Source organism: Cannabis sativa, chromosome 8, assembly GCF_029168945.1.
Source record: "Cannabis sativa cultivar Pink pepper isolate KNU-18-1 chromosome 8, ASM2916894v1, whole genome shotgun sequence".
NCBI lineage: Eukaryota > Viridiplantae > Streptophyta > Magnoliopsida > Rosales > Cannabaceae > Cannabis > Cannabis sativa.
Genome location: NC_083608.1, coordinates 34,811,433 through 34,838,176, shown reverse-complemented (window position 1 = coordinate 34,838,176; position 26,744 = coordinate 34,811,433). Strand labels below are relative to the sequence as shown.

Below are 26,744 nucleotides of genomic sequence, written 5' to 3'. Positions count from 1 at the left end.
TTTCCTGCGGGCTTCACCAATGAAGGGTATTAGGTGCTTCAGAAAGAAGGGTAAGTTGAGCCCTAGGTTCATTGGGCCATTTCAGATACTTGAAGTCGGGTAGGTATCGTATCGGGTAGCCTTACCACCAGCATTGTCGGCTGTCCATGATGTATTTCATATATCTATGTTGAGGAAATAAGTTTCAGACCCGACTCATATCTTAAGCTATGAAGCCCTTGAACTGTAATCAGACTTATCCTATGAAGAACAACCTGTTCAAATTCTTGATAGGAAGGAAAAAGTCCTTCGAAACAAGACCATTGCCTTGGTTAAAGTGCTATGGAGGAACTGTAAGGTGGAAGAAGCCACCTGGGAATTAGAGTCTGACATAAGGACTCAACATGTAGAGCTATTCAGGTTAGATTTTGAGGACAAAATCTTTTTAACTGGGGGATAATTGTAATGACCGCTTTAGTAATTTGGATTAGTAAAGGCAATTAGTACTAATTTCTGTTATTTTTATAATTATTTATGAATTTAATTATTTGTGGACCCCATTATTAGAAATGAGCATTAGAGTTATAATTTCTCATTTTCGGAGATTTTATTAAACTCTAGGGGTATTATTTATCTTGTATGTGAATTATACAATTTTTGTAATTTTTGCTCGGCGACAACGGAATATGCGATGGATGGTTAGTTTGATCACATGGGTAAGTTTAGAACCTTCTTTCTTAGTGGGAAATATTTTAGAGACAATAAAATATCGGGATTAAGCGGGGTTTTAGAATTTGACCATTTTACCCCTAGCTTTAGAAATACCCTAATTTTAAGTTAAAGGGTAATTTAGTCATTTTGTTAAGTGAAGGTTGAGGTGGCTGCCTAGCTTAGTGACACCTAGCTAAACTAATTTCAGCAAGAGATTGATTAATCTCTTTTCATTTGAAGCAATTAAGAAAATTAAAAAGAAAACCTAAAATTGAAGGAAACCTCTCTTCCCTTCCTCTCTCTCTTCGAACCAGCCAAAGCAAGGGGAGTTTGTTGCTGAATCTTGATTATTTCAGCAAGGGATTCAAGAGGAATTAAGCCATGGTAAGCTTAGCATCTTTACCTCTTAAGTTCTTGAAGTTTTCATTTGGTTTGAATATGTGATTTTGGGTTTTAGTGGCTGTTAGGGTTAGAGATGTTTAAGGTTCAAATTTTAGGGTTCATTTGAGTTGAAATTAGTTCCTAGTAGCTGGTTTTAATGTTTGGATTAAGTTTTGTGCAAGTTTGAGCTTGAGCTCAAAGCTTTGATCTCTAATGGCATAATTTAATTCATTGAGTTTTTCTATGAAATACTGGTTGGAAAATATTGTCTTTACATTGATTAGGTACTTAGGAAGGTTTGGTGGCATTCGGTAGAAAATTGAGCAAGAAGTGAAAAGTTTGGGGTCAACTTGTGCAAACCGGCTAGCCGGTTTTACCAGACCTCTAAAATCGGCTAGCCGGTTTTGGCAGGGTCCCCAAACACTTCACTTTCTCAATTTTTGTCCGTTTCAGTGCCGTGGTTGGGTGTTTCCCTATTTCCAGAGTTTGTGTTATCTCTAGGGAGTATAACAAAACCTAGGGTTGTGGGTTCGGGTTTCCCGAGATTAGGGTTTTGATCATGTAACTTACCTCGTTTCATAATGTGATTAGGGCATCGATCTAGCTCGAGACTTTCCGTTCAGGTCGGCCAGCACATTTGAATTCGGAAAGAAGGTAAGAACCGTATATAATGTGTGATATCAATATCTGAGTGCATGTATATGTTATGTGTACATGCATGCTTAATGTGTTAGTTGCACTACCAACACTTGTACAGTTAAGGAAAGAGTGCATTGGTATAGTGAATGTTATTTGAGAGTACATTACAGTGATACCAGCACAAGTACGAGAAAGTACTGAGTGTGTGTGGTATATCACTCAGTGGTACTCAGGGTATGAAACAAACCCTACCAACACTCGTACAATGAGGTACGTAGTGTATGTGGTATAGTGGCTATACCCTAGTATGGAACGTTCTTACTCATCTATTGAGCCTTGTAAATAGGTGTATGGGCGCCTAAATACAAGTTAAAAATTATATGATATGTTATATGCTTTTCTTACTGAGTTTGTCGACTCACAGTTCTGCTTCCATGTGTAGGTAAAGGAAAGGCGAAAGCTAAACAAGAGTGAACCTGAGCTAGGATGAGGTTGTACATGTCGAGGCAGCGCGAGCTGGAGTGTTCGGTCTCAGGACATCTGGGGTTATATTTTGTAGTCGTTGTGCGACCTAGATAATATGTATTTTTGGAATATTATGTTTTAAAAGTTTAAAAACGGGATCCCGGATCTTGTAAATAGTTTGGTATATTATAAAGTTTATTAATTAATATAAAAGTTTTAATTTGACACGTTTTTTAAGAAAATTCTTTGTTTAGCGAAGACAACACTGTAATTGAAAAAGTACTGTAGCGTGCCTTAACATTAGGGCGTTACACCTCCACTCTTAATTAATAGTTATGCTCTGTTGTTGGCACTACACACCACTAGGGGTGTTCATCCGATCTAATCCCTACTTTTTTGGTCAAACAACATCCAATCCGCACCAAGTGCGGATTTCATATTTGGGATCCAATCCGATCCGCATAACAATTTAAATACAATCCAATATAATCCGCAATAGTGCGGATTGGATCGGTTGTTTTTCTAATGATAAATTATTTAATATTTCATAGAAATTTTTTTTTTTAAAAAAATACTATTATTTATTAATCTCCAATAATAATTTATTTCCATCTCCATTTATATACAAATAAAACCAATACACACATATATGTCAATAGATATGTACTCATCTTTAAATTTATACTAAAATATATAAGCTAGTATATATATTTAAATTTATTTGTTCTTGTGTTTTCTATTATAAAACAAATAAAATGCACCAACTCAATATATTACTTAAAAAATTAAAAAATTAGAAGTTTGTGTCTTATTTTTAATAATACTCGAAAATTAATATATATTATATATTATAATTTCTTAAAACTATATATATAATTAAGTGCGGATTGGATTGGATCGGTTACTTTTTGGGGTCAAACAACATCCAATCCGCACAAGTGCGGATTTTAAAATTTTCAATCCAATCCAATCCGCGTAAGTGCGAATATTCGCATTTTGCAGATTGGATTGAATTGGACCGTACGAATTGGATTGGATCGAATAGTTTGTGAACACCCCTGCACACCACTCACCTCCACAGCCTTCTGCTTTTCATTATATACTACTTCGACACAATAGAAAATAAAGAATGTATAATCTCAATTACCCTTTTGAATATTGCTCATATTATTCAACATGTTCGAGTCCACTACACTTTCGGGTGTGGTGTAACGTATAGCTAGACTAGAAGTAGAAGGGGACCCCATCTTTCACAAGTTTTTTTTTTCTTTTTTATTTGTTTTAAATATTTGAGAGTCAAGGGACAATGATAATTCCAAAGCCATATTTTAAGAAAAAGTATAGTATTATAGTAGTTAGATAATTAGAATTAAAATAATAATCTACAATTTAATTAAGATATTTTTTTATTAGGGATACAACTATATTTAGAATTAAAGAATACGCATCAAATAATCTGCTCCACTTACATCGTTTGACAAAAATACTAAAATAATATCAGATGAAAAAAATTAAAACATCACAATTAACCTTAAGAATAACTATATTCTGTTTCATGTACTATTTCGAAAATATAATAGTAACAACGGTTGCATAGGTTCATTCAAACTCATAATTTGAGCACCCAATTATTGTGTAAGGTACGTAATTTCAATATTAATATTTCGTTCAGTTGCAGAGAACTTGCTATTACTAACAACTTTAAAGTAGGGCTTGGGGCCATCGTCTCGAATAAGGAGGGGGTACGGTGTGCTCGGCTCGGCAGCATCCCCACTCTCTGCTATTTTCAAGCCTCAATGGCGGAAGCAGAACTGCCTTACTCAAAGGCTTGTTCTTATGCCTTCGTTTAGGCTATACACATCTTACAGTTTTCTTATTGTCTTTGATTTTTGAGAAATGAAAAGAGGTCATTATATTAAGCGTGTTTGGTTTGCTCTTTTTTCTCTAGTATTTTTATTGTAAGATTATTAATAATGATATTGCCTATTTCTTAGCCAGACTTACTAGATGAATCAAAGGTTTGGTTGCCGGATTTTTTCTTCCGATTTTCCAAAGTGAATCTTTGTATTGATTTTTTCATCTTTGAGCCCTATTTAATAGAAATATTTATTTTCTTTTAAATAAAATAAAAGTAAAAATAAAAAAAATAATTACTTGCAATTTAGTTGTTGACTCATGAGTTAGATTTATGACTAGTTGGTTTGCAATATTGGTTTGTACGTGCAGTATTATTATATATAGAACTATTTAGGTATGTTATATGGTTCATCATAGCACTATAAATATAGCTTCAAAGTAACCTTTAGATCACAACATTTTGAGTAGAAGATTGAGAGTAATAATGGATCAAAATTCATCACATGAAAAAGAAGGTTATAGTACTGAAAGTAAACCTCATGCTGTATGCATTCCTTATCCAAGTCAAAGCCACATCAAGGCAATGCTTAAATTTGCAAAGCTACTTCACAGCAAGGGTTTCTACATAACCTTTGTCAACACTGAGTTCAACCATAATCGGTTCCTCAAGAACTCCTCCACCTTTTCCTCCATGCCGAACTTCCGGTTTGAGGCGATTCCCGATGGCCTTCCAGTGTCAGATCAAGCACAAGATGCAACACAGGACATTCTTTCTCTTAGTGATTCCACTAGAAAGAACTTTTTGGGCCCATTCCTTGAGCTCCTCAAAAAACTTGCAAACCAAACCAAAAGTAATAGTAGCAAGGATGATGTTCCTCCTCGTGTGAGTTGCATTATTAGTGATGGAGTCATGAGTTTTGCTATTAAGGCAGCTAAACAGCTTCGACTTCCTGTGGTTCTGCTCTTCACAGTTGCTGCATGCACTGTTATGGGCCTCGCCAACTACCGCCCTTTACTTGACAAAGGAATTGTACCACTAAAAGGTGATGAGTCTGAATTTTATATATAGCATGTGAAAATCTCAAAAACGTCTTGATAATTCTAATATATATAATTAAGTTTGATCAATATATGGCTTCTTTTTTTTATTTATTTATTAATGACTTTTACTTTAATTAATGGAGATGGAGATCTTCGGATAATGTGGAATTTCAAAGCTACGAAAACCTATCTTGATTTGTAATAATATATATATTTGTTGTGTGTGGCAGATGAGAATGATTTAAATAATTTTCTAGACACAAGTATGGAATGGATTCCGGGAATAAAAGGTCTCCGATTTCGAGATCTACCAACATTTTGTAGGATCACTGATTCCAATGATATTATGTTTAATTGGATGATAGAGGCAATTGAGATGGCTTCAGAAGCTTCAGCTGTTGTTATTCAGACATTTGAATCATTGGAAAAACATGTTTTGGATGTTCTTTCTTCAACTACTTTTTCACTTCCAAAAATATATCCAATTGGACCTCTCCAACCTCTACTCGATCACATTCCACAACATTCTCTACACACTGTCCCTTACAGTCTTTGGAAGGAAGAAACTGAGTGTATAAAATGGCTTAGTACTCAAAAGCCTAACTCAGTCATTTATGTCAATTTTGGAAGTATTACGGTTCTGACAGAGCAAGAAGTTACTGAAATTGGCTGGGGTCTCGCAAATAGCAATGTTCCTTTCCTGTGGGTGATTAGGCCAGACTTAATTGTTGGGGAAGCTAAGCTACCATCTGAAATTGTGGACCAAACCAAAGAGAGAAGCCTCATCATTAGTTGGGCTCCACAGGAGGATGTGTTAAGCCACCCCTCCACAGGAGGATTTTTAACACATTGTGGTTGGAATTCAGTAATAGAGAGCTTGACTAGTGGGGTCCCTATGATTTGTTACCCATACTTTGCTGACCAACAAACTAACTGTTGGTTTGCTTGCAATGAATGGGGAGTGGCAATGGAGATTGAAAGTGATGTAAAGAGAGATCAAGTGACGAAGCTGGTTAAAGAGTTACTCAAAGGAGAAAAGGGTAAGCAAATGAAGAGTAAGGCAATGGAATTTAAGAAATTGATCCGTGAGGCCACTGCTCCAAGTGGGAGCTCATCTACAAAGTTGGATGATTTGGTTAATCAATTGTGCTTGCATCAAATTGATTGATTGAAGATGTTATACTCATAATATTATATGTTTGTTTGTGTGAATGTGTGTGTGTGTTTTTTCTTTTGTTTTTTTTGCTTAATATATTATATTTTGGTTGAAGGGATATTGTAGATTTGTTGTCGGTGTTTGGTGACAAACTGACAACAATGCCTATTTTCCTATTAATTGTTTTTTTTTCTAATATCTTTAAGTTAATTTAATTTATGTAATGTATGTTTGTCAGTACGCGTGAAAGTTTCATCTAATGATTTGTTGTGCTCAGTTCTTCTATTAGATATTTAGATTGGATCGGATTCGACTAATTCAATCTAACTTATATTATCATTATAAAACGTGCATATTCTTCAATTTCATACACATATCCAATTGGCGGGAATAAAAATAGCTGCCTGTAATTTAAAAACATAAAATAATCGTTGTCTTGATGTAGTCACAACACGTTGTAGTCAAGCAGGCTTATGTCAAAAAAACCACGAATAGAGTTATGTTTTAAAAACCTAACATGGTCCAGATCAGGAACCTTCCAAGGTGACCACTAGAAACGAGCTTAATCGCTTTCTAACTTTAAGCGAGCCATAATGTCTTGTCTCTGTTGAAGACTATAGCCAAATTAACATTCATCATCTTGGGCTTAGGAGAATCATGTGTTTTCTTCTTCTCATCAATAAAGTGAATTGAGCGGGGGGACTTTTCTCTGTTTATCTTTCTGAATATACGTAATTCGAAGTGAAGGAACGTTTTTCTTTGTCCGAGCTGGTTTTGAATAATATATTGGCATTTTTCTGACTGCATTAACTGTTAGGGGTTTTTCATTTTTATAGTTCAAAATAGATTTTTTTTTTTTTTTTTTTTTTTTTTTTTTTGAGAGAAATCCATATAGAAATTCACATAGCAACCAACAAAACAAACTAAATCGCAACCAAAATTCACATAGCAACCCGCGCAGAAACCAGCAGAGCAACCAGCATAGAAAGTTTAGAAACCATCAAAGCAACCTAAATGGTAAATTTTTTTAAAAAAGTTAAAAAATAATATATGTAGTAATTTCTCTAATCGTTATGATAATGTTATTTACTACTATATATATTCCAAGATCTATATATTTAATTTCGAATCTTTTATTGATCAGCGAGCAAAATGTTAGCTTGTACAATAATTTTGTCTCTGTGATAAGACTAGACTCATTAATTTATTACTCGAAATATAAGTACAATACGCCAAATCTAAATAAACTGCCAAAATTAAATTGAAACAACAGATAAAAAAATACAATCCAAATAACTTCAACAAAAAACCAAACCACCCAATTAATATATTGGATCCAATCACCGAATACGACTTGAATAAACTGAACAAACCAATTATATTTTTTTAGAAAAATATTACATATATGTTAAATGGATAAATTATTTTATATTTGAATTTCAACTTATAAAGCTTTATTTGATATTATATTTTATAGTTATTAATGTTGATTAATATTAAAATTCAATATTTAAAATTTAGTACATTAATATTTCTATTTTTATTTTTTAAAGATGAATGTTGTTTAATATTTTGATATTAAGTCAATTAATATTCTCACTTTTAAATTATACTAGGTGATTGTTACGTGCCAAGCAACGTAGTGTTAGTTTTATTTAATAATTTAGTTTTTTTATTTTAATTAATAATTAAAATAGTATAATTATTTGAACGATTTGTTTTATAAAAATAAAATATGTGTCAGTATATTTAGTAAGTAAAACATAGTTGTGTTATAATAATGTATGTTATTAATAATAAAATGTACATTAATCTTCTAATTGAAAAAAAGTTCTATTATCTCATTTCATATCTAATAATAGCTACACAGCTATATATTATAGACTTTCACATTCTTTGCAAATTACTAATAAGCACCAATAATATTTTCATATTCTAATATTTTTCAACCTTCTGATCCTCTTGGTGGTAAAATTAAAATAAAACTAAAAATAAGCACAAAGATATAAGGTAAAGAATAATTACAGCCCATTTCATCTTCTTTTTATTTTTTTAAGCCCAAGCCCAAAAATCTCTAAGCCAACACAATCAATCTTCTTCTTTCCCAATAGCAATGAGTTGCCCCTTCTGTAATTATTTATATTATTTTTTTTAATTAAATTCTCTTACATATACAGTCTCACATATATATATATATATATTTATCTATACATTTTATCTTTTTTAGGTAATTACAGAAGGGACAACTCATATACAGTCTCACATTTATATTATCTTTTCTAGACATTTTATCTATATTTTTCTTTTTTAAAAAATAAAAAAAATTATTAATATTCTCCCAAGATAGGTTTGTTAGAGAGATATGTGGCTAAGATAATTTTTTTAATTTAAAAAGAGATTATTAATATTTAAAAGATTGTTTAATTTTTTGGGTTTATTTGTTAACAGGAGATCAAACCTAATCGTTAAATTTAACAGAATATTCTTTTATTTTTAAGTATATTCTGTTAAACCAAGAAATGTTAAACCAAGAAATGCCGTTAGATAGACACTTTTAATATATAAAGATATACCAAAAATTTAAGAAATTATCTACATTCCGCGTGCAGTTTTATGAACATCTTAAATTATATTATAAAAAGTATTATTTATTATTTTAAATTTAAATAAAAATATTTTATATAATTTTTCTTTGTATAATATGAAATTTATTATATAAAACTTTCATTGCTCATTAATAATGACAGATAATATAATATAAATGTATATAAAAGACTATTACTTTACGGTCTTTTTTTTTTATTATAATATTTTGAAAGAGATTTGTTTATAAAAAAATCGATACATCATATAGTTTTTTTTTTTATAAATTTCTCCAAAATTTTACAATTTTTTAGAATTATTTTGTACATATCACGAATACACATTAATAGAGATTTTTTTAAAATTAAAAAATGATATATATATATATCTATTCTATATAAAGTATGCTTTGTGGTGAATCCTCACTCTCAAAACAAGTTGTTACAGCAGTAACAATGTTCAAGAAACACAAATCAAAACTAAAACCAATCACAAAACTAAAATTTGAACTTAATTGAAATAAGACAAAAAAAAAAAAAAACATAACTCAATAATGGATGAATAATGGATCTTTATTGAATAGGAATAGTCAGTAGTACACAATAGATTGAGCCCAAGATTACAACTCAACACAGCAAGAATTACAAAGAAATACCTCACATTGAGGGAAATCACTTCAAGAGTGATACTCCCTTTTTACATCCCTCCACACACACTCACTATGATCTTGGACTCTCTCTCTCTAAACTGAATCTAAAGTATGAGCTTTGGAGATTAGAGATCAGAACTCTCAACTCAGACCTCTCTTTTTAGAATAGAGGAACCCCTATATATAGTTGCTGGTGGGTCCCCTTTAAGTTGGTATTAAAACCAACTATCATAAATTGCAGCAGCTTTCTTCAGATTCATCTGATAGGCAAATAGATGGACATACTGACTTGAGAGGTTAAGTGAGTTTAATCCCAACAATTCCATCTGATTAGACTCACTTAATCTCTGATCCAAAGAAATAAATGAGGACATCAAATGTCCTGAATGCTCAACAAGTTTAGACATTGCCTAAACTTGTCTCTAGTTACACTTTTGGTGAAAATATCTGCAGGGTTATCATGTGTGCTTATTTTCTTCACTTGCACCTTCTTGGATGACACAATATCCCTTATGAAGTGTAACTTGATATCAATGTGCTTTGACCTCTCATGAAACATTGGATTTTTCATGAGATGTAAAGCACTTTGATTGTCACAATAAACTGTGATATCCTCAGATTTGAAACCTAACTCCTCTGTCAACCCCTTAAGTCATATAGCCTCCTTGATGGCTTCTGTAGCAGCCATGTATTCAGCTTCTGTAGATGACAAGGCTACTACTTTCTGTAGGTTAGATTTCCAGCTGATGCAGCCCCCAAGAGCAGTGAACACAAACCCTGTTAGGCTCCTTCTATTGTCTAGGTTTGCTGCAAAATCTGAGTCCACAAAACCAGTGATTTCTTCCTTGTACTGGTTCTCCTTACTGAACACAATACCAGTGTCTAGAGTACCCTTCAGGTACCTCATCGTCCATTTCAGTGCTTCCCAATGTTCAGGGCCCGGGTCTGAAATGTACCTACTTACCACACTCATGGCATGAGCTAAGTCAGGTCTTGAACACACCATGGAGTACATGAGACTCCCAACACAATTTGCATAGGGAACATTGCTCATCTTGGCTCTTTCTGCATCTGTATTTGGTGACTGAGATGCAGACAACTTGAAGTGTTGAGCAAGTGGTGTTGCAACAGGTTTGCACTTGTCCATGCCAAACTTGTTCAATACTTTCTTCAGGTAGGCAGCTTGAGAAAGTACTATCATGCCAGGTCTAGGTCTCTTTATGTCTATCCCAAGAATTCTCTTTGCTTTGCCCAGATCTTTCATCTCAAACTCATCACTGAGTTTCCTTTTCAGCTTGTCAATCTCTGATTTTTCTTTGCTAAAGATCAGTATATCATCAACATAGAGTAGCAAATAGGTTTGATTATTGAAATACACACATGAGTCATACTTACTTTTAGTGTATCCAATATTTAGCATATAAGTGTCAAACCTCAAGTTCCATTGCCTAGGTGCCTGCTTGAGGCCATAAAGAGACTTCTTAAGTAAACATACCTCATCTAGATTCCCATTGTCAAAGCCCTCAGGCTGTTGCATATAGATTTCCTCTTCTAACTCACCATGCAAGAAAGTTGTTCTAACATCCATCTGTTCAATCTCTAGGTCCATGCTTGCTGCCTTTGCCATCATGGCTCTGATTGAAGCTTGCTTCACCACTGGAGAGAAAATCTCATTGTAATCGATGCCTTCTTTCTGAGTGAACCCCTTTGCAATTAACCTTGCCTTGAATCTGGTAGGCTCATTCCCTAAACCTTCTTTATGCTTGAAAAGCCATTTACATCCTACCAGCTTGTAGAACTCTGGTTTCTTCACAACAATCCAGGTTCTATTCTTCCTAAGAGACTGCATCTCTTCTTGGATGGCCTGTAGTCATGCTACAGCATCTTTACTTCTCATAGCTTCTTCAAAGCTAGTGGGTTCTAAACTGTCAACCTCTTCTGCAATCATAAGTGCATATGCAATGAATTCAGCATAACCAAAATGATCAGGGGCTTTTCTCTGTCTTCTCTCTCTATCTCTAGCTAATTGATAGCTGCTGAGTTCCTGCTGATCTTCATTGTCTTCCCATTCAGTTGCCTCAGTTCCATCTGGAACATCATTAGTTGGTGCTGTAGGAGCAACCTGCTCCACCTCAATCTGGACATTCTCATCTAAACCAGCTTCACTGTCTTTACAAGTGCTCTTGGTTTTCATGGCCATTTCATCTTCCTTGAAAACCACATCTCTACTAATCAAGCACTTCTTGAATCCAGGTTCTAAACACCACACTCTATATCCCTTAACCCCTTCAGGGTAGCCTAGAAACATGCATCTCAATGCTCTATGTTGCAACTTATCTTGTCTAACATGCACAAATGCAGTACATCCAAACACTTTCAAGTGATCTAAATTTGGGGATTTACCTGTCCATAACTCTTGTGGGGTCTTGAAGTTGTTTGGCACAGATGGTGATCTATTAATTAGGTAACATGCAGTATTAAGAGCTTCTCCCCAAAAGGTTCTGTCCAAACCAGCTCCTAGTAACATGCACCTAACCCTCTCAATCAAAGTTCTATTCATCCTCTCAGCAACACCATTTTGCTGAGGGGTTTTGATCACAGTTCTATGTCTCTTGATTCCCATTGTGGCACACAATCCCTTGAACTCATTTGAGCAGTACTCAAGACCATTGTCAGTTCTTAGTACCTTGATTTTGTTCCCAGTCTGGTTTTCTAGTAGCCTCTTCCATGTATCAAAGGTTCCTAGAGCCTCATCTTTGCTTTTCAACAAATACACCCAGACTTTCCTACTGTAATCATCAATAATACTCATAGAGTAGTGTGCTCCACCTTTGGTTGGAATCCTAGATGGCCCCCAAAGGTCAGAATGGACATAAGCTAACCTTTCTGTGGTGGTGTGTTCTGGCTTGTTAAACTTCAATCTACAAGCCTTCCCCAAAACACAGTCATCACAGAATTCACGTCTTTCTGTTAGCTTCTCCTTGAACAGTCCTTGCCTATTCATTTCCTCAAGTCCTCTCTGACTTAAATGCCCCAATCTGAGGTGACATAGCCTTGCTTGATTGTGTTTGGTTGAGTCCAAAACAGGTGCTGCACAACCTGAGATTGTCTTTCCATCCAAGAAATACAATCCATTACTCAACCTTCCTCTCAACACAGTTCCTGTGCCTTGTGCAATTTTCATTACACCTTCCTCAACTTTGACAACATACCCCAATTTATCAAACATACCAATAGAGAGAAGATTTCTTTTGAGATCTGGAACATACCTGACCTGCTGCAAGGTCAACATGACTTCATCATGATTCTTTAACAAGATTGTTCCCACACCTTTGAGCTCACACGCTTTGTTGTTCTCAAGAAGAACTGAGCCCCCATGACTCTTTGAAAGAGTCCTAAACAGTCCTTTGTTTGGTGTCATATGAAATGAACACCCTGAATCTAGAATCCAATCTCCACCTGAATCTGAACTAGACATCACAAGAACATCAGATGACACTGTAAGTGCATCAGACGACCCATAGCCATCAGCTACATCAGCAACTCCTTGCTTCCTAGACTTGTGATGATTTTCCTTCTTCAGTTTAGCCTTCAAAGCCAAACACTCATTTCTAAAGTGGCCCTCCTTCTTGCAATAATAACATTGCTTTCCTGCAACTCCATTAGAGCTTGGCCCTCCTGTGGAGTTTCTAGAATTGGATCTTGAATGGTTACCTCTGTAGCCATTAGAGTTCTGATTTCCCTTGAATTCCCTCTTGGGAAATTTTCCCTTAACAATGAGTAATCCTTCCCCATTGACCTCATCTTTCTCATCTCCCTTCTTCTGAATTTCTTTCGAATTCAATGCAGCCTTAACCTCTGTCATAGTCAGAGTTTCTTTGCCATACAAGATCGTATCAACAAAGTGCTCATACATCTTGGGAAGTGAACTCAACAGGATTATAGCCTGGTCTTCATCATCAATTTTCACCCCAAGATTATTCAGATCTAGAATGATTCTGTTAAAATCATATAGATGTCTTCTCAATTCCTTTGACTCATCCATTCGAAGTGTGTACAACTTCTTCTTAAGATACAACTTGTTTGCAAGAGATTTCTTCATGTAGATTGATGCCAACTTGTTCCAAAGACCCAAGGCCTTCTCTTCATCTGAAACTTCTCTCAAAACCTCATCACCAAGACTGAGGAGGATGGCACTATGTGCCTTGGCTTCAATCTCAAATTTCTTCTTATTGTCTTCAATTAATTTCATGGCGTCATCATCAAGCGCCTCATAAATCTCTTGGTGAACTAGAAAGGCCTTCATTTTGATTCTCCATAGGCTGAAATCATTCGAACCATTGAACTTGTCCACCTCAAACCTTGCTGAAGCCATTCAAACCAGTTCTTGATTGCTTGAATCTGGTTCTTGAAAGTTCGAGTTTAATTCTTGAAATGTTGAAGATGAATCTTGATTGGTTGAATGTGATTCTTGAACTCTAAACCCTGAGCTCTGATACCATTTGTGGTGAATCCTCACCCTCAAAACAAGTTGTTACAGCAGTAACAATGTTCAAGAAACACAAATCAAAACTAAAACCAATCACAAAACCAAAACTTGAACTTAATTGAAATAAGACAAAGAAAACTTAACTCAATAATGGATGAATAATGGATCTTTATTGAATAGGAATAGTCAGTAGTACACAATAGATTGAGCCCAAGATTACAACTCAACACAGCAAGAATTACAACGAAATGCCTCACATTGAGGGAAATCACTTCAAGAGTGATACTCCCTTTTTACATCCCTCCACACACACTCACTATGATCTTGGACTCTCTCTCTCTAAACTTAATCTAAAGTATGAGCTTTGGAGATTAGAGATCAGAACTCTCAACTCAGACCTCTCTTTTTAGAATAGAGGAACCCCTATATATAGTTGCTGGTGGGTCCCCTTTAAGTTGGTATTAAAACCAACTGTCATAAATTGCAGCAGCTTTCTTCAGATTCATCTGATAGGCAAATAGATGGACATACTGACTTGAGAGGTTAAGTGAGTTTAATCCCAACATGCTTATATAACAGAATTCTTGGTTTGTGAGAAATTCATGGGTGACTTTTTATTTATATTAAAAATAAAATGGTTTATGAGAAATTCATGGCTCACTTTTTATTTATATACAATAAAATAAATCCCATTAAATCCAAAAAAAAATACGATTGGGTTTTTGATGTTGTACATCCACGATTGAGTTTTCTTTAATTATTTATTGTATTCATATTCCTATTATAATTTCGACATTCTCATTGGATTACACATAATATTCCAATCCGCACTTCTCTTTTTTCTTCTTCACAACTTAATAACAAAATATATAAATAAGAATAATAAGGCTAATTACGATTTTTGCCCCCTGAACTTTGACATGTACCAAATCATGTCCCCTGAACTTTTAAGGCCATTGAAAATGTCCCTGAACTATTGAGATTTGTTGGATTTAATGACTTTTGTCTAATTTTATTCAATTTTACTATTTCAATGATTGTTTATGTACTAAACCATGTTCCCCAGACTTTTATATCTACCAAATCATGCCCCTCGAACTTTGACATGTACTTAATTATGCCCCCTGAACTTTCATCCATGTTAGACTTTTTTTGCTAAAATTAGAAAAAAGTCCTTAATTAAATCCAACAATCTCAATAGTTCAGGGGCATGATTTGGTACATGTCAAAGTTCAGGGGACAAAAATCCTAATTAGCCTAATAATAATAATAAAAAGGAAACGTGACTTTTATCAAAGTTCACAAAACCAAGCATCAATGGCGAAAAAAACCCAACAAAGTTTATAGCTAACAAATGATTCTAAGTGCTCGGCATATGCATTAGTTTTCAGGAGCAAAGTTTTTTAAAGTTACGTAATAATTTACATATATGTTGCAAAAATAATATACAAAAAATGAAGAAGAATATGGAAGAAAGAAGAGACCATTATTCACATCTAGAAAGGCAGTAGAGATAATAATAAAATTTTTCATTTTTTTTTTTTGTTATCAATTTTTTTTTTCTTTTTGAATAAAGATAAATATGAAATTTTAATCTATAGAGTTTTATTTTAATAAAATATAGTATTTTAAAATAATTTAAATTTAAATAATTTAATAGTATTTTGTTATAGAATACTATCACTTTTTGTTAAACATGGTTTCACGTTTTGTCGACACTACCATATTCAATTTATCAACGATAAAATGGACAATCCAAATATATGCGGACCCAGCTAGAATGAAAAGTGCAAAATACAAAAATTACACTGTTGTCTCTATCGAAGCAAATGAAGATTGAAATTTACCAATGACTATCATTAGTTTTCTTATCTACAATTTTTTGACAAATGCTATCTTCAATTATCAACAATTTAGAAATTGATTTTTAATTTTCTTTTTATCTTACACCCATTTAAGTAATGTTTCTTTAAGTATTGGAACATCAATTTTTAATTTATTTTTAGATTAACTTAAGAACATATTTAAATCATCAAGCTTTCTTAAACACTAATATATTACATGCAGTATTCACTCTTAATTGACAACATTATAAACTATAATATTTAGATACACATAATAACAATCTCACCTAATAACTAATAATATTTTTTCTTTAATTTTTAATTGTATCACTTTCAAATAACATAGAAAAAAACTAGCATAAAATTTAGTATACGTGTCTTGCACGTAGCTTTTTGCTAGTATATATATATATATATATATATATATACCGTTGATATTTTTGTTTTTGTTAAATAATTCTGGATTTATAAAATTTGAGAAACCATTTTGGTTGACCAATTTTTCTTCTTTTTTTTTTTTTGTAGAAATAGAGAGTTTGAAAATTTTAGAAATATATATCATTGATATTTTTAGTTTTATTTTTTTTTATTTTATTTATTAATAATAAATTTATAAAAGTAAACAAATAATAACAAAATAAAAAGATTATAATAAAAAAAAATACACATTTTAATGATAATTAATGCTAAAATAACAATCTTACTAATGATAGACCAATTTAAACTTAGTAAATCTAGCCATTTTTTTTTCTCTCATGAAGCTAACTATTGATAATTACATAAATATTATGTCAGTTTTTCTGACGTATTATAAAAACAAATAATTTTTTAATCTTGTCATTTACTTCATATTAATTTTGTTTTATAATTACTAAGCCGCGTTTCGCGCGGTGTTTCCAAATTTTTGTAAATTATACATATATATATATTATATTTATTGAGTGATATAATCTAAAATATTACATTTTGATGTGTGTATTATAAACAAAGTAATAATATTAAAACTAAAAACATAATTTTAAAATACATAGAAAGATAACAATTTTGTGACAAATATTAAATGGTAGAATTAACAAAGAAATTGCATGTGTTTTTATAATAAAATAAAGAAAAAAGATAATAGCTTTTGAATTTAACTGAGCTTGTGACTGATGATGTTGTTGTTTTTAAAATATTGTTTAGACCTTTTTTTTTAATAGAAAGAAACAATGTAACATACAATTTATGAAAGTTTTTACATTTTATTTTGTGGTATAGGTGGAACGTTTTCTCCACAAAAGTAAATGTAGGATGTCAACTGTAAAGTAATTCTTCATAACATTACTTGGTTTTAAGAACTGAAAAATGAGGATTTCATAAAAATATTAGTGATAGAATTTTTATCTATGAAATGTATAATAAGAAGATTAATTTTAATAAATTATGTGAAATATGACTAATTATTTCTATAATGAAATGTGTATTTGTCTTAATATTTTGTGGTAATTAAAATGATAAGTACTGTATAAATTTGGTTGAGCGCTCGCACGCTCATTATAATCATTGAAAAATAAAATTTAATTTATGATTATTTGATTATTTCAGAAATTCATATATTAAGTAGTTGTTAATTGTTAATATATTTACTAAATAAGCACAATATTATAAATCATGTGTTTGTTATTTTCTTTTTATTTCTAAATAAAAATTGAAATAATTTTTTATTATTTTATATGTATAATAATAATAATAATAATAATAATAATAATATACATTCAACTAAAATTAATATTTTAAAATAAAAAAAAAATCTATTTTTTTCATTTGTTAAAGAACTTAAAGGATTTTTTTTAATTTTTAATATTTGACAAATTTTGAAAAATGTAAAAGTGTATGTTTCTTTCATTTTAAAAAAATTATAAGGGTGACTAAGAAATTATTTTTAATTACTTTAAATAATTTTAAATATATTTTAAAAAATTACGATAAAAAACTCTTAAGAAAAAAACTTTTTATATGAAATACTTGACAAAGATTAAAAAATATTAAGTATGTGTTACGCATTTATTTATAAAAATTACAACTAATTGTGCATGATTAAGTTCTTCAATCACCTATATAAAAATAAATAAATAAATAAATGATACTAACTTTGAGATAAATTAAAGTGAAAAAATAGTGACCTATACATAACCTAGATCTATATCACCACAATGGTTTCTAAACCATGTTGGACTTTTTAAAAATAACTCTCATATTCTAAAGATATAAAGAAAATGTATAAAAAAAAATGTGAAAAAAAAGAGAAAAAATACAAAATACAAAAAAAAAAAAAAAAAAAAAAAAAAAAAGAGAGATTTATAGCATGTCACCTCAATTTTATTTAGGTCATCTTTTATATATATTTTTTTAGGTATATTTAAATAAAATTACAATAAAATACATTAAAAAATACAAAATTATGTTTTACATTCATTTTTTTTTAAAAAAAATATAACTAATTAAGCATAATTAAGTTATTCAATCACCCACATAAAAATAAATAAATAATCTTATGTTTGTAATAAATTAAAGTAAAAAAAATAGTAATCTATATATAACTTAGAAGTATATCACCACAATGATTTCTAAATCATGTGAGACTTTTTGAAAAAAAAAAAAAAACTCTAATACTCTAAAAATATATATATATATAAAAATATATTAAAAAAATAGAAAAAAACTAAGAAATACAAAAAAAAAAAAAAATTATAGGATGTCGCATCAACTTTGTTTAGACTCTCCTTTATATATATATATATAAAGATATATATATATATACAAGTTCATCAATTGCTCACGTAGAAAATAAATAATATTAACTTTTGGATAATCTAAACTAAGAGATAATGATCTATATAACATAAAAATATATCATCAATACAATGAATTCTAAACCAATTCGGAGTTTTTGAAAATAGCTCTTATATTACTAAAAATATAAAAAATAAAATAAAAAATGAGAAAACAAAGAAAATAAAAGGAAACTCATATAAGGTATCACATCATTTTTTTTGTGCTTTCATTTATAGATATTTATATATATATATGTATAGGGGTGACTATTCAATGGTTACATTTTTATTGTATCCATATGGTTACATTTTTCTTTGACCTGTAATAGCAGATTACTAATAGGTAGACTTTCATTTTTTAGAATTAATTAATTATAATTAACTATTTTCTTAAAATAATTAATTAAATAGTAGGCATTCCTTTTTTAGAATTAATTAATTATAATTAACTATTTTCTTAAAATAATTAATTAAATATTCAACAAGACCTCTTTTAGCAATTAATATTTATATTTAAATCCTTACTTGAATTATTTTAATAATTAAGCCATTTAATTATAATATTTACAATAAAATTTATTTATTTTTTTTTAGAAAAATTAAACTTCTTTTGACACAAATTAAAATGTTCTTCTTATAATAAATTTTAAATTAATTAATTATTTTTAAATGATATTTAATTATTTTGTTACAATTATATGAACTAAGTATGAGGCCTCAAGCTAATCAATCGATAACAAGTGCAGCCATTTTTTTTCTAAAAAATCCTTCAACTTATTTCATTTTTTACTTTTTAAATATTTAAATAAAAAATAAATAATTAAGTGAAATAATTTAAAATTAAGATTACAAGTATAATAAAATTTAAATTATGAAATTATATGTGTATAATTTTAAATTATAAAAAGTTTTGCTATAAAATTTTAAATAATTTAAGTATAAAAAAATAAATTGCTAAAAGATTCTTATATAGTAATAAATTGCAAAAAATTAATTAATAATTATAACTAATTTAATTTTAAAATATAATTAATCTTAATTAAAGTTTTATAAGGAAATAAATGATGATTAGGTTACTTTCAGGTTATAAGTTATTTATTATTTATTTTTATTTACTTTCCAAATTAATCACAACCATTTAATAGTAATCCAATGGCTTAAAAAAATGTAACCATGATGGTTACAATAAAAATGTAACCATTGAAACCTCTTCCATATGTATAGATATTGATATTGATACATTGATATGAAACTCTCATAAAATTTAAAAAATAGAAATAAAAAATATAAAAATATTTTTTTATTTTCCTTTATTAAGGTAAAAAAAGAAAAATTCATATTTTTATCTCCGATTTGACCATTTAAATAATTTAAACTAAACTTACAAAAAAAAAATAATAACAAAAATGCCAAAATAAAAAAAAAAATCAATTTGTATAAATACATGACATTGATAATCGCTTTCTAAAAATAAAATTTTAACTTTTGAACAAATAAAAATTAAGAGAAAATATTTTAATTGTAAAAAATTATTTTAACTTGAACAAATAACAATTTAAGAATATTGAATAGTACAAATTAAGTTCATAAAATAAAATTATTTATATATATATTGATATGAAACTCTCCAAAAATTTAAAAAGTAGAAAAAGTATATATATATATATAAATATTTTTATTTTCCTTTATTGAGGTAAAAAAGAAAAGCACCTATTTTTATCTCTAATTTGACCATTTAAATAAGGGTAATTTCATTTTTTGACCCTAATAAAATACCCCATATCAAAATTTATACTCCTTTATTTTTTTGTACAAATTGATTCCACTAATTTAAAAAGATTCCTAAAATACCCCTAAAATAAACTTTTCACTCTCTCTATCTGACTTTCCCACTCTCTCGCTCTCTGACTTTTCTCTCTCTCTCGCTCTCTTCACGAACTCACAAACCCACGAACCCACACGAACCAGGCGAACCAACAAACCAAAACCCACGAACTCGCTGTCGACCACGAAGCCAAAAAACCCACGAACCAAGCGAACCCACGAACCAAACCCACAAACCAGGCGAACCGAAACCGTCTATCGATCTTCGAGCCAAACCCACAAAAAACCGCCGTCGCCACCACGAGCAGGAACCGTCGCCGCCACCACCAAATTCAGTCAAAGGTAAGGTTTTTTTTTGAAAAAAATATATTTTTCATAGATTTGGATGCCAATCATATAATGTTGTTGAGATTAGTGGAATTTTTGTAGATTTTGTGCTCTTTCTTGTAGTAGGTTGTATATGTTGGATATGTTTCAATGGTGTTTGTGTGTTTTGACATTGTTATCGATGCAATGTCGATAGGATATCGATATATTTGGTTTTCTGTTTGTGTGTTTGAACAATATTTTCGACAGGTTGTCGATATAATGTCGACAATTTGTCGATGGTTTGACCTTGACTTTGTTGTTATGTAGTTTTGACTTGAAATGTCGACAATTTGTCGACGGTCTGTCGATAGGTTGTCGATAATGAGTTGTAGTTGCTGTCTGTTTGATAATGTCGACCTCATGTCGACATGATGTCGACGATTTTTGTTTACTCCAAATATAGTTCTATTTTTCTTTGCATGTCGACAGAATGTCGACAATTTGTCGATATGCTGTCGACAAAGTTATTTTGTTGCTGCTTTTGTGATAATGTCGACAACATGACGACAGTATATCCACAGTTTGTCGACCAAATTATGTGTTTACTAACTGTTTGATAATGTCGACTGAATATCGACATGATGTCGACGTTATGTCGACCTTTCTTAAATTTTTTGACAGTAATATTGCTTTGTTATTTATTTTTTCAGATGGCTCCGAGACTCATAATTCCAGCATCTGAGCATTTTACTGGCCGCGTGACTTACAGAGGCACCAAAACTTTTGCAAAAATCAAATCTCAGTTTGAGGAGTTCAACTTGAATAACACGGCGAAGGAAAGCCATTTCAAAAACTTTTGGAATGTCATTCCCCTGACATTCTCCTTGGTGTTATTTCACCAGCTGATGCTGCACAAGATGAAGGTTGATGCTCAGGAGGAGTTGAAGATGCAGTTTTACATTGGTTGGAAGGAGCTCAGATTTTGAGTGCTTGAGTTTGCACTCATTACAGGCCTGAACTTCTCCACGGGGCCAACAGAAGAGGAGAAGGCTGCGCAGGCTGCTCGCTCAGGGTCAGACCGATTGATCAACAAATATTTCAACTGATCTGGTAGTGTGAAGACAGAAGCACTCCAAGATAGGTTCACAAATTGTCAGAACCCGGAAGACTTGTACAAGCTTGGCTTGTGCTTGTTTGTTGAGTCAGTGCTTCTGGGTCGCGAGGCTAACGCGCTGATTACGCCTGACATACTTAAATATGTCAAAGATCTCGAGTTCTTCTTCCGGATTCCTTGGGGGAAGCACTCATTCGCCAGACTCATGCACTCGCTTCAAAAAGACATGTTGAAACAGAAGGCCAACTACGAGAAAAAGCTTAGCTCGGATGTTCAGCATGAGTGCAAATACACAGCATATGGCTTCGCACCTACAGTACAATATTGGGCGTATGAGGCCATTTTGGAGGTAGGGAAGAGGTATGGCACGAATCATGGGATTCAATTTCCCATGATGCTTAGCTGGACGAGCAAGGGTGATATTGGGAAGAAAGAAGTCAGTGCATTATTTTCTAGACGGGTATGAATTTTACTTATTGTTCAGAGTAATTATTTAACATAGATGCTTGTAATAAATGCTAAATGGTTTTACTTTGATATTTTTTGAACCATAAATAGAATCTTGAAGTGGTGAAGGGGCTACTTCCATGGACAGAAGAGGAGGCATTTGTGAGGACCATCTCTTACGATGGTGTGGAAAACCTAGTTGATGATGGTGTGGATGACACAGAGGCTGAGGCAGATGGTACCAGACACTCAGGTGCCAATTTTTGGAACTTGTTTTTTATGATTGTATACTTGATTGTGCTATTGTTTTTGTTCTGTGATATTTGTATGCTTACCGTATTTTTTTGATATATATTTTTTCAGGCCACTAGTTCAGACCCTGAGCCCAGTGCACCATCTTCATCAGGCGTTCATGGTGCCGAGTACAGTGATTCAGTGGGGCAGTTGGATAGGATCGAGGTTGACCAGAAGGGTATGTACGTTTGTTCTGCCGAGCTGAAGAAGGCATATGAGACCAGCCATGTAGAGCTGAAGGGTGGTCAGAACGTAATTATGGAGCAGCTTAGAAATATATTGGCCATGTTGAATCGTCTGCCAATGACAGCTTCAGCACCGGAGGCCCTAACAGATCCATCTACCCGACTACCAACTGCATCACCCCTACTACCAGCTGCATCACCCCCACTACAAGAGGAGGAGGTCTTTCCTGACGGGTATGATCCTTATGAGGGAGCTCCAGCTACTCCCATCAGTGTAGGTGTTATCCATGTACATGACAGCGAGTCCCAGGGTGAAATTTTGGCGATAGAGGCACAACCTGCAAGGGTTAAGAGTCGGAAGAGGAAGAGAAATTCCCCTGTATGGTTCCGTGACTACACGGAGATGAAGAAGAAACAGAGGCCTTCTTCGTCGTTTGATCCCCTGGCACCACCGGATAAGTAATTGTTGGATACTTTTCGAAAGTGGTGTTGTGGACTCATTCCGAACCACCGACTTCGGGATTTGAAAAGTGGTGATTACGGTCCATCATTCTTTTGGAAGTTGTGGACACTACAGGAATGGCTTACAGATGACGTAAGTAAAGTATTTTATAATTTTACTTTACTTTACAACTAATGTTCAATTAATATATTTTGTTGTCTAACTGATTTCTCTAACCTTTATATGCAGCATATAGATGCAGCAATGCATATGCTGAGGAGACGATGCACCGACTATCCACTGACATTTCCTCAGAAGGGTATCATTCTCTCAAAATTCGTCACCACCATGATCAGCAGTGCATGGATGAATCACAGGGGTGCGAGGAGAAACTTTGTGTGGGAGGATTATATCCTAGAGTACTGCAGAGGGGTTCATAAGGTATTATTTTAGTAAGATTTTAAATGTTGAACTATGATTATAAGTTTATTATGGTTTGTTAATTGTTTAGTTTTTCTCCATAATTACAGAACCAGTTCTTTCCGAGATGGATGGGTAATGAGTTCATTTACTTCATTTTGCATCTTCCCGACCAAAGGCACTGGGTCATAGTTGAAGTTGACATAGAGCTGTGGAAAATTAATGTGTACGACTGTGATTCCAGCGTTTGTCATTGGTCCGCCATGGCACCCATCTTGAAGACTCGGGAAGAACTGTTGCCCTCGCTAATCCATGCAACTGGGAATTTTCCACTTAATAACCAGATCATGGCCTTAACTAATAAGGAGATCACCGTGCTTCCGAAGGCAACAATCAGGTACATAGCGATAAAAAAGTACTATAGTATTAAAATATGCTTTATATTGTACTAACTTTATTTTTTATGTTGCATTTATTGGTGATTGTGGCGTTTATTGCATTGAGTATGTGGAGCATCTCATGATGCGACGTGGATTAACCAATGTCACGCAAGGCCAGATCAAGTTGTTCCGTGAACGGTGGTGTGTTGATTTGTTTTACCAAAATGTCAGCTGATTATATGTGTAACTATGGTGACATTGTATACTTTGTGTAATTAAAATTACAGTTATGTATATATAGACTTTCTCTTCTTTTGGATGATACTTCGTGGTTTCCTAGTGGAAATTGTTGAGAAAATAATGGAAAGATCGATGTTGAAGTCTCTACTGTTCTTGACTTTGATGATTTTTATTCATAATGAACCATATTCCACTACCTACAAATTATTATAAATTAATTTTGGCATTAAAGCAATTCCAACAAAAAATATTCAACCTCAACATTATTTTAAAGCAGTTTCGAACCTGAAATAGAAAACATGTTATTACAAAGAATAAGTATACTACGCCTCAAATGCGGGCTTTGCATGTTGCTCTGTTGTGGCCTGAAATGCCACAGCGGTTGCAGTTTCAAGATAGAGATCCTTCTTTATCACCAGATGGGAAACGGTTCTCCCGTCTTCTTCCAGCGTTGCTTTTCCTCAGACGACTATAGGCTTCTTTTCCACAGGTACCCCAACTTTCATATTCTTGATGTGTTCTGGGAGAGCCCAATCATCCTCATCACTAGCAAGATTGATGGTATCATCGTAAATCTTCTTCCATGTTTCTTTCGAATAATAAGGTGAGCAAAGCGTGTACACACTTGTATTCGTTTTCAATGCCGCGGCACATGCATGAAGGTAGGGGAGTTTCAATAACGTAAACACGCCACAGGTGAATGTTCTTTCAACTAGGTTCACATCACCACCTTTTTCACCGTTAGGTCCCCTACAAACGTTATACAAACTGGCTCCATTTCGTTGGACGCACCTGTACCTTGCATTTTCATGAATTTTCGCCAAGTTTTTTTCAAAGAGCGTGGCCAAAGGGATTGTACATTTGTCAGCATTTTCGAGGCGATCAGCGAACCACGATTGTAGTGTGAACCTGATAAATTCAACCAAAGTAGTTATTGGATATTTCCTGAACTCTTCTTTAACACTATTGAAGCTTTCAGCAGTGTTGCTGGTCATGATGTTATATCTATCGCCCAAACAATAAAGGTGAGCCCACTTCTCAAACCCTATACTCTCCACATATGCAGCAATGGCCGGATTCATTTTTCTAAGCTTCTCGAACTCTCTATCACATTCAGTCTTCGACCATGAGTAAGCAACATTATATATTTGGTTGTGAAAAGCATCAGTCTTGAACTTGACGTTCACGTTCATAACAATGTGGTGATAGCATGCACAGTAGACTGCTTTGGAGAAATCGAGTTCAACAGCATGATCAATGCTTTGATGCCTATCTGAAACAAACACTAAGTTCTCAACCACGCCAATTGCTACCTTCAACTTCTGTAAGAAATACGTCCAAGAGTCGTTATTCTCACTGTCAACGATACCATAAGCAACCGGCAACAATTGGTTGTTCGCATCGTATGCCACACCAACTAACATTATACCGACGTACTTCGTCTTCAAGAAGGTGCCATCGATACTCAAAACAGGACGACAAGAAGAAAAGCCCCTTCTACATGCACCGAGTGATATAAAACAGTACTTAAACCGCTCATTCTCTAAATACAAGTCAGTAATGGTACCTGGATTCTTCTGCTCCAGCATGTACAAGTATCCAGGAAGCTTCAAGTATGAAAACTCAGGCGTACCCCTAGCATACGTAAGTCCCATCTCCCTGCACCTCCACGCCTTCACATAACTCATCTGGATACCATAGTTGTCAAACATGTCCCTCTGTATGTCTTTAGCATTGTACTTAGTTCCATCTTGGGTGTACTTCCCCTTAATAAGGTGGCCAACCACCCATGGTGCTGCTTGACGGTGATCTGAACGTCTCGCATTCAGGTTACATGTGTGTTCGTTGTGAAATACAGTGACCTCGAAGTTGTCAGAATGCATCTTCTTCCTCCCCCTCAATCTCCATTTACAATCTGGAGCCTTGCATGTAACGTACAACACATCAGGGGATGACTTCTTCACCATCCACTCAAAATTGTTATTAAGTGCAAACCTACCCACCACTTGTCTCAGTTCTTCCTTGTTTTCAGAAAAATTACCAAGCTCTATCACCCCTGCTTCCTTACTTTGTATACAAGTAGTTAGCTCATGATTTTCCATTATATCTTCCTTTGTCCATATAGGAGCTTTGAACTTGGTACAAACTTCAAAAGAGGAGAACGTTGAGAAGGTTGCATGATGAGAAGGAGCATGTTCTTCAGTTCTGCCTTGTCGAATACTGCTAGTTCCAAGTGTAGTGCGATTTTCACTACGGGGTTGTCGTTCTCGCTGTGTACCATGGTTGCTCGATACACGCTCTAACCTCAAGGAAGGTCCCGCTACGGCTTCATCGACTGCCAAATCATGTTCATCGTCCATATTCAAATCTACAATAGGATTGTTATTGTAGAAGGTTGTATCGAACTCCTCAAACTGATGAAATCCTGTCGCTTGTTGTTGTTGCTCTACATTGGTCGGAACATGTACATTGGTCGGAACCT

General features: G+C 33.0%; 2 protein-coding genes across 2 annotated transcripts; one reads left to right on the top strand and one right to left on the bottom strand.

Moving 5' to 3' along the window:
- Nucleotides 1-4,437: 4,437 nt before the first annotated feature.
- Nucleotides 4,438-6,505, top strand: LOC115700735 (7-deoxyloganetin glucosyltransferase-like). The gene is made up of 2 exons (XM_030628367.2): nt 4,438-5,075; nt 5,304-6,505. Exons 1-2 carry the CDS (start codon nt 4,517-4,519, stop codon nt 6,239-6,241), a joined length of 1,497 nt encoding a protein of 498 aa, XP_030484227.2. The 5' UTR covers nt 4,438-4,516; the 3' UTR covers nt 6,242-6,505.
- Nucleotides 6,506-24,723: 18,218 nt separating this feature from the next.
- Nucleotides 24,724-25,257, bottom strand: LOC133030572 (uncharacterized). The gene has a single exon (XM_061103362.1). The coding sequence runs from the start codon at nt 25,255-25,257 to the stop codon at nt 24,724-24,726; it is 534 nt and encodes a 177-aa protein (XP_060959345.1).
- Nucleotides 25,258-26,744: the final 1,487 nt, after the last annotated feature.